General features: G+C 40.8%; 1 protein-coding gene across 3 annotated transcripts in view; it reads left to right on the forward strand.

Moving 5' to 3' along the window:
- Window positions 1-6,249, forward strand: part of SEMA4D (semaphorin 4D) — a 99,981-nt gene extending 93,732 nt beyond the window's left edge. For 2 of the 3 annotated variants that reach the window (XM_041486745.1, XM_041486747.1), the window contains 3 exons: window positions 2,351-2,560; window positions 5,202-5,299; window positions 5,806-6,249. In XM_041486745.1, coding sequence (XP_041342679.1) covers window positions 2,351-2,560; window positions 5,202-5,299; window positions 5,806-5,835 — 338 coding nt within the window. In that variant the 3' untranslated portion in view covers window positions 5,836-6,249. The remainder of the gene's footprint in view (window positions 1-2,350; window positions 2,561-5,201; window positions 5,300-5,805) is intronic. The other variant, XM_041486746.1, reaches the window with a different exon arrangement.
- Window positions 6,250-8,307: the final 2,058 nt, after the last annotated feature.

Raw genomic sequence — 8,307 nt, forward strand, 5'->3', positions numbered from 1 at the left:
TGTGCTGTTTAATTCTCTGTTTATTATGTTTTAATAAAATTACTTTCTTAAAATCTTTCAAGCATTCCTAACATGGATGGCAAAGTAAGTAGATCAGGTCAGAAACTTGTATTTTAAAGGTTGCACTAGACATGTAAATAGTTTGTATTGTAATGATGGGAAAAAAAAAAAAAAAAAAAAAAAAAAAAAAAAAAAAAAAAAAAAAAAAAGCAGAGTATATGTTTTTATTATTTTCCCTTATCTTCAAAAATTATTTCCCTAACCATTACATTGGAGTCTGAATTTCTCACCAAAGAGTTGTAGAAAATTTGCATTTAACAAAAGTGATTCAAAATTTTTGCAGATGAAACTGTGTCACAGTGTATTTTTTTGTATTGATCCATCCTGAAAGTGAAATCAAAGGAGAAGGTAATTGCTTGAAAATTGGAAACAAGCTGCACTGAAACAGGATCAGGAAAACCCTGAGTACTGCTTGCATCTAAATTTTGCTGTCAACCAGTGTAAGTGGGGATGAGTGTGTATCTCTGGAGATTTCCAGTGCTTCTGACTGCACAGAAAAACAACAGAAGGGTAAAATTGCCTAGTTGCACTTCATAAGGGGCCAGTCTGAACCAACACAGCTTGCAAAATTTCATGTGTAAGGAAATTGCTGCATTTTAATCTCTTGGTGAAATGTGCATATAAGCTGAAATTTTGGCAATTTTCCAGCACAATTGGGATCTTCAGTACTAGAAAATAGAGCAGGTTCTCTGGTGTGAATAGTGCATTTGAAGTAGGTTTAGGAAAGTGTCCTGCACTAAACATACTGCTTCCTTGCATGGCTCTAAAATGACACTTACGGGTTTTGATTTTTTTTTGCTGTACTTGCACTTACCATTCTTCCCATTTGTCCAAATTCCAACTTCAGCTTTAGGTTACTGAATAATTTGTCCCTGGTTCCAGACTTCCCATGAACTTTGTGGCATGTAACCTATCTGCTGTTAACTGCAGAATGAGTACAATCATCCATAAAACACCTTTGAGGGGGGGAAAAAGAAAAATGGCATGTGCCAGACCAGCTGTTTTCAGTCCAGTGTATGCTTCCCCTTTCCACTTTGTTAGAGCTGCTGTCAGCCCTTCAGACCATGCCACTTCCCTCAGAGAAACTCTACAATGCTTTAACTAGATCATGTCCTCTATCATTCACGCTTACCCTTACTGCTAATTTATGTGCCCATATTTGTGGGAGATTTGGAAATAAAACTTAGGAGTTAAGAATTTGCAATGATCTCCTTTTTACACATTGTAAAATTGTCTACTATGTACAAATATGTAATATGTACACAAACGTAAAAACTAGTTGGTTATTTTTTCTGCATGATTATCTAAAACTAATGACAGAATTGTATTTTTCTAGGTAAAAAAATGCCACATCAACTTGCAATATGAAGTGCTCACAGTAAAAGCCGTAGTAGGCTCTGTCAAGACATATTTGCAGCCATAGTTAATTTTCTTTTTACCCCAAATTTCCCTTCACATCTCTTGCTAAGGCTAGTCTGGATCCTAGACCCAGAGGGAGAAACAGTCATGTTTTAAACATCAGAATTACCAAGCTCTTAGCTTGGCCCAGATGTCTGTATTTTAAAAATGGGAAGGTTCTGATGCTGCCAAGTGCACTTCAGCCAACCTTGCTAGCTGGTTTTCTGGGAGCAGCTGTTCTGTCCTTCAGGCTACTGTCAATCTCTGATTTATTCAAATGTTGCCCTTGCAGGTTAAGACAAATAATAGTAACAAAGCTAAAAAATTAGCTTGCTCTTTGTTGTTGATCCAAGGTTCTTTCAAGTTCTGTCTTGCTTAAGTGCCTGCTGTGACTACTGGTTCTGTGCTTTTTCCAATTCTTCCTCTTTCATTACTAGTTCCAGTATCTTTGATGCACTGAGTTCTTGAACTTTTCCCCTCCTGGCCTTTTTTTTCAGATCCTGTGAGGTATGTCTCAGGTGGTTTCAGCTTTGTACCAGGAGCTAGGTTGGGCAGCAGTAGGCAGCAGTGTGTCCTGCTGCTACAGGGATTCGCACAGGCAGATGGTGCTGGTGTTCATTATTGGCTCTTACCGTGTGTGCTAAGTTCCCCCTTGTGAGAATCCACACAGAATTCCTCAATACAAACCCACAACTGTGGCTTCAACCTAAATTTCCCATGCTAGCTCCTTTAATCCCAGGTTTTTGGTATCCAGAATTTCAGCTGAAGAAACCTGAGGAACATTTCAATCAACCATTAATGTTTTTAGTCCTGATGTTGATGTGATGGGGTTTGTTTTCTTTTCGAAGACTCATCTTCTGTTTTCTTACAGAATAACCTGACATTTTTACAGGTCCAGACAACTCCTACTTTGTCTGGAGGAAGAATGGACAAAAGATGAAGGCATGCATCACGGAGCAGTCTCACGTGCTGCTTGATGGCAGAGTGCTTGTTCTCAGTTGGGTGAAAGATTCAGTATCAGAAAACACAGAATACAGATGTTCTTTCATCTCAAAAGTTGGGAACACAACGTCAGAAGTGCTGATCACAGTGGAAGGTAAAGGTAGGCTTGTTTCAAGAGTATGCCATGTTTGGCCTGACCCTGATATGAGTAAAGCTCTGTAATATCCACACAGAAAACGTGCATACCTGAAGACAGTAACTTTCACCTACCCAATTAGTATGCACTTCATTTATGGAAAGGTCTTAGAGGCATAAAAACTCCTTCCTCTACCTTCTCTCTCAAAGGACTAATGTAAATTAGCAGTTAAGATCTAGAAATTGAACCGAAACTTGGTAAACTAATTAAAAAAACCTGAAATGATGAGTAATGGAGAGCTACAGATAACTACTCTGGTGTAATTATACAGGGTAATGTAGAAAAATTTAATTTATAAGGACTTAAGGAAGTCAGAGGGTAAAGAGAAACACCTACTATGCTGGATTTTCAAAACTGCATTATTTGTAAACCACTTACGGTTTGGATTGGGCAAGGTCAGTTCCCTCTGCTCCATCTGGACACTAACTAGGCAGGAGGGCAGTTAGGTAACTTCAGCAGCTGTAGGATTTTGGGGTGTCCAGACTGCCTGCTACAGTTAGACCTTACCCAGGTGTTGAGAGGGTCTGAATAGTCTTTGAAAAGACAGCAGGAGCAATGGTTGTGATACAGCAGGGATTTTCTTGGCAAGATGAAGGAAAAATTAAGAAGCTGGTTAATACCAAATGTTAGTCTGTCAAGGAAGGCTCAGTGCTTCTTTTTTCAATTACAAAAGCCATGCAATCAATCACTCCAGTTACTTTGAAATCTTCTGTCTCAGAAGGAGAATTAAGAGCATCTCAACCAAACCAGTGTAAACATAAAATAGACAGAGGGGCTCTCACTGTTCTCTAAAAACATATGACTGTTGCTACCGTCCCAGAAGATAAATAGAAAATATGTGACCAGCAGTCTTACATTCTGAAAAAAAAGCTGGAAAACAGACCAAGCCCTTTTAAAATTATCAGTGTAAGGAACTGTAAGGAACTCTTGAGTGAAATGACATGGCATCTACAGATGGCTGAAGGATCAGACCCAGCATGGGTTTAGGAGGGGCAGGTCCTTCCTGACCGACCTGGTGTCCTTTTATGACCAGGTGACTCACCTGGTGGATGCAGGAAAGGCTGTGGCTGTTGTGTGCCTGGATTTCAGCAAGGCCTTTGACACTGTATTCCACAGCACACTCCTGGAAAAGCTGGCAGCCCACGGCTTGGACAGGAGCACACTTTGCTGGGTTAGGAACTGGCTGGATGGCTGGGCCCAGAGTGGTGGTGAGTGGTGCTGCATCCAGCTGGCAGCCAGCCACCAGTGGTGTCCCTCAGGGCTCTGTGCTGGGGCCAGTTCTGTTCAATATCTTCATTGATGACATGGATGAAGCTATTGAGTCTTTCATTAACAAATTTACTGATGATACCAAGTTAGGGGGGAGTGTTGATCTGTTGGACAGGCTGGATTGGTGGGCCAAATCCAGCAATATGAGGCTCAACAAGACCAAGTTCTGGGCCTTGGACCAAGTCCAAGTATTGTGGCCACACTTTGGCTACAATAACCCCTTGTGTGCTACAGGCTGGGAGCAGTGGCTGGACAGTGGCCAGGAAGAAAGGGACCTGGTAGTGCTGGTGACAGCAGGTGGACATGAGCCAGCTGTGCCCAGGTGGCCAAGAAGGCCAAGGGCATCCTGGCCTGGATCAGCAACAGTGTGGCCAGCAGGCCCAGGGCAGTGAGGATACCCCGTACTCCGCACTGGTGAGGCCTCATCTTGGGTTCTGGGTCCAGTTCTGGGTCCCTCAGTTTAGGAAGACGAGGGAGAATGAAGTTAAGATGCTTGGAGCAAGTCCAGAGAAGGGCAACAAGGCTGGTGAAGGGTCTGGAGCACAAGTCCTGTAAGTAATGGCTGAGGGAGCTGGGCTTGTTCAGCCTGGAAGAAAAGGAGGCTCAGGGGAGACCTCATGACTCTCTTAGAGCCACCTGAGAGGAGCATGTAGCCAGGTGGGAGGTCAGTGTCTTCTCCCATGACAAGAGGACACAGGCTAAAGCTGTCCCACAGGAGGTGTAGGTTGGACATCAGGAGGAATTTCTTCACAGAAAGGATAATTAAACATTGGAGTACGCTGCCCAAGGTGGAGACACTGTCCCTGGAGGTGTTTGAGGGAAGACTGGATATGGCACTGGGTGCCATGGTCTGGTTGACAAGGTAGTGTTGGATCATGTGTTAGATTTGATGATATCAGATGTCTTTCCCTGATTGATTCTGTAGTCCTGTGATTACTGAAAAATGGGGAATACTAACCGGACATGTCCATCATGTTAACTGGTCCCCTCTCCAACATGTCACTCTTCTCCCCAGGCTTATGATCTACCTGGAGCATTCCTGTGCTTGTTAGATGGGTTTGAACTATTAATCTGCACATCCTACCTTCTAGATCTCAAATCACAGATAATGGCACTAAACCTGTTTACTCTGGAGGCGATTAAGCTTGCTGGACAGTGTAAGAGACATAAGTATTTCAACAAAATTTGCTGCCAGATAACATGAAAGAATGTAGAGCAAAATGAAGGATGGGTATTCCTTCTAGCCCCCTTCCTGCAGGACAGGCAGTCCTGAATGTGATCAGGTACTGACTTCTGCCATTATATGGTTATGCAATCATCCCATTTCCATTCTCAGATAGCAATGGTCAGGATGCATGGACCAAAGAATTTGATACCTGGAAAAATGCCATCAGTGAACATGACAAGATGATGCAAAACTGGAAGAAAAGATGGGTAAGACTTTTATAGACTGCCTCTTGGACTTCTGCAACTGCATGTATTTATGCAACAAAATGATCAGTGTTCCTGTACATGCCATCATTCCTGAGTCACTCAGCAGTGAAGTCTGTGTATGAGATTCATTGCAGTTGTGTCAGCTTACTGCTTCAGTTCACTAACCAAGCGCTCATCAGTCAGTAGTTCTGTTCCTGCCCAAAACAGTAAGTCTCTGTATAGTGAATGGAGTAGATAAATTTCATCACATCTGTAGACCAACCGGATTGCAGAGACTACTGGGCTTCATAAATGGTACTGTCTATAAAAGCTGACCTTTTTTCTTTTTTTAAAAAAAAGTCCATTTTCATCGCTTAATATTTTTCTCCAACAGCTAGAAGATCACTTTTGAAAACTTTAGATATTATGTGCTTGCTGCCTGCAGAACAGTTAGTATAGGCAACCTTAAGCCCCATTTTCATTTTTAGAGTGGTATTAACACATCATTCTAAAATTTTTTTCTTCAGGAGACCTGCAACAAGAGAAACAGCTTCTAATGGACAAAAGAGTTAACAGGCTAGAAGGAGAAATGTATGCACGTTAAGAGTACCTGTTACTCTTATTATTATAGCATTTGGAATGTCTTTTCAAGCGTTAGTGCTGACATTAAAACTGGTATTCAGGAGAATCACCTCAAGCATGAAGTGGAAGGGGATATTCTTACTGCACCAAAGCTAAGTTACATGGTACAATGCATCCCATGCTGCAACTATCTCTGGTTTTCTGATGTCAGCTATTTCAGCTTAATAACAAAAATAGTCTCAGCAAGATTTGTGCTGTTCAAAGAATGTAATATGATGTTTTCTGTTTTGAGTTCATTAAGTTAACCAGATAATTTTGGGCTTGAGGATCTTGGCATAAGATTTAGAAATTAGGACGTGGATCACATTTATTAAAGGCATTTAAACTTGTACACTTATTTTTCTTTTACTATGTTTACCCTTAGTTGCCAGTGTTTTGAAGAGCATTCCTTTCTAGTGTCAGCAAGCTCATTTGTTCAAAAATATTTCCTTTGGTAATTGCGCTGGGTTTTAGTTAATTTTCTTCACAGTGGCTGGTGTGGAGTTTGTTTTGGATTTGTGCTGAACAGAGGGTTGATAATGGAGAGATGTTTTTGTTGTTGCTGAGCAGGGCTTGCACAGAGCCAGGGCCTTTTCTGCTTTTTGCACTGCCACGATGGCAAGGAAGTTGGAGATGCAGGGGAGGTTGGGAGGAGACACAGCCAGGACAGGTGACCCCAGCTGACCAAAGGGATATTCCAGACCATGTGGCATCACACTCAGTACATAAAGTCAGAGGGGCATGTATGGAGTGACGTCATTTGTGTTCCCAAGTAACCATTATGTGTGATGGGCCCTGCTCTCCTGGAAATGGATCAACACCTGCCTGCCCATGGGAAGAACTGAATGAATTGTTTTGCTTTGCCTGTCTGCATGGCTTTTGCTTTTCCTATTCAACTGTTTTTCCTGTTCAAGGGCTTTTACCCTTCTGATTTTCTCCCACTGTGAGAGGCTGGGTGGTGCTTGGTTGCTGGCTGGGCTTAAACCATAACAGTAATAAAGTTTCTATACCAATTAAAGAAGTTCTGACTAATGCTTAAAATACAGATAGATTACAAAGTATGCAAGAAGACTCTTTAGTTTTTGCAAATTCTTCTATATTTGAGATAATGTAGGTTAAAAATTCTATGCTGCATGAACTCAAAGACCATTCCTTATGATGATCAAGTGTGATGATCACACTGAAAATGTGAGGACCTACACTATCCACAGTAAAAGTGTTCTACTGCATTACTGCTCAGAGTTTTGTCCTTCTGCATCTAAGAAACAAAAGTCTGATGTATAAATTAAATTTTCTCTTTATCTGCTCAATGGATTTCAACAATCTGGAAGCAAGTAAGATGCTCCCAAATAATCAATCAGCCTAGGCGGAGAGCTGCTTTGAGAGTATCAGAAAGCTTCATACTCATCCCTAAGTTCTCTCCTAACTGGTAAGATTTAAATTAGAGTGTTTCTGACATTAAAGAAAGCAGTCTCATCATGCTAAGACTAGAATGATCTTTTTTTTTTTTTTTTCACTAATCAGACCACCTTGTCACACATGCAGGGTGAAAACTCATTTTTTTCCTACTTTTCTTAACTATTTTCCCTGTATTTCACATAGGATGCTGATGCAGACTTCTAACACCACCAGAGATAATTTTTTTCTCATTTGTTCTCATAATTTTTTTGCTCTCAGGACAACTATAAATAGACTTTTCTTGAATTGTTTCTCCTCTGTTTGTTCAACCAATTTGGAGCACACTTAGTTCTGTGCTCCAGAGTTTAGTTCTGTGGAGCTGAGTGGGAATATAAAGTAAGACAGGGGTCAGGTTTTGGATGATGTAGGTAAGCTTTGCTTTGTTTCTGCAGGAAATTGCTGCAAGTAATAAAAATTTGCCAAATTTTCTATTTAGTTCAATCTTATGGGGAGGGAAAAAAAAAAAGAAAAAGAATCTGTGTACTAGCATTAGAAACCATGGCTGTGACACCTTATAGTAAATTTTTTTATACTCTCTAAGAACTAGAAATAAGTCCCTAGGATTGTGAACAACCTGTAATGCTTCTGAAGTTTTATGCTCTTCTAGAGTAAGAAAATAGAAAACACAGTCAGAAACCCAAACTTCTTTAACAACTGATCCTCATTCCATGCAATGACTGCATTTATCAGTTCCAGAATTTTAGATGTGTATCCAAGTGGCACAGGTACAAATGAATAAATCACAACTTACCTTTGCATCAAGGGTATATGCTGGCCAAAAGCATGTTTTGCCACTGGGACCTTTCACCCCCAATTTCCATTTAAGATTAGAAGGAACTAATACAAAAAAAAAGATCATTATAACTAGTGCATTTCAGCATAAGGCTGGCTCCCCTTGTCAATGTTCTCTCCCAAAAGTGACATTTCAAATGCCCACAAGACGAGCTTAC

The sequence above is a fragment of the Pyrgilauda ruficollis genome, unplaced genomic scaffold, assembly GCF_017590135.1.
Source record: "Pyrgilauda ruficollis isolate IOZ18807 unplaced genomic scaffold, ASM1759013v1 scaffold78, whole genome shotgun sequence".
Lineage (NCBI taxonomy): Eukaryota > Metazoa > Chordata > Aves > Passeriformes > Passeridae > Pyrgilauda > Pyrgilauda ruficollis.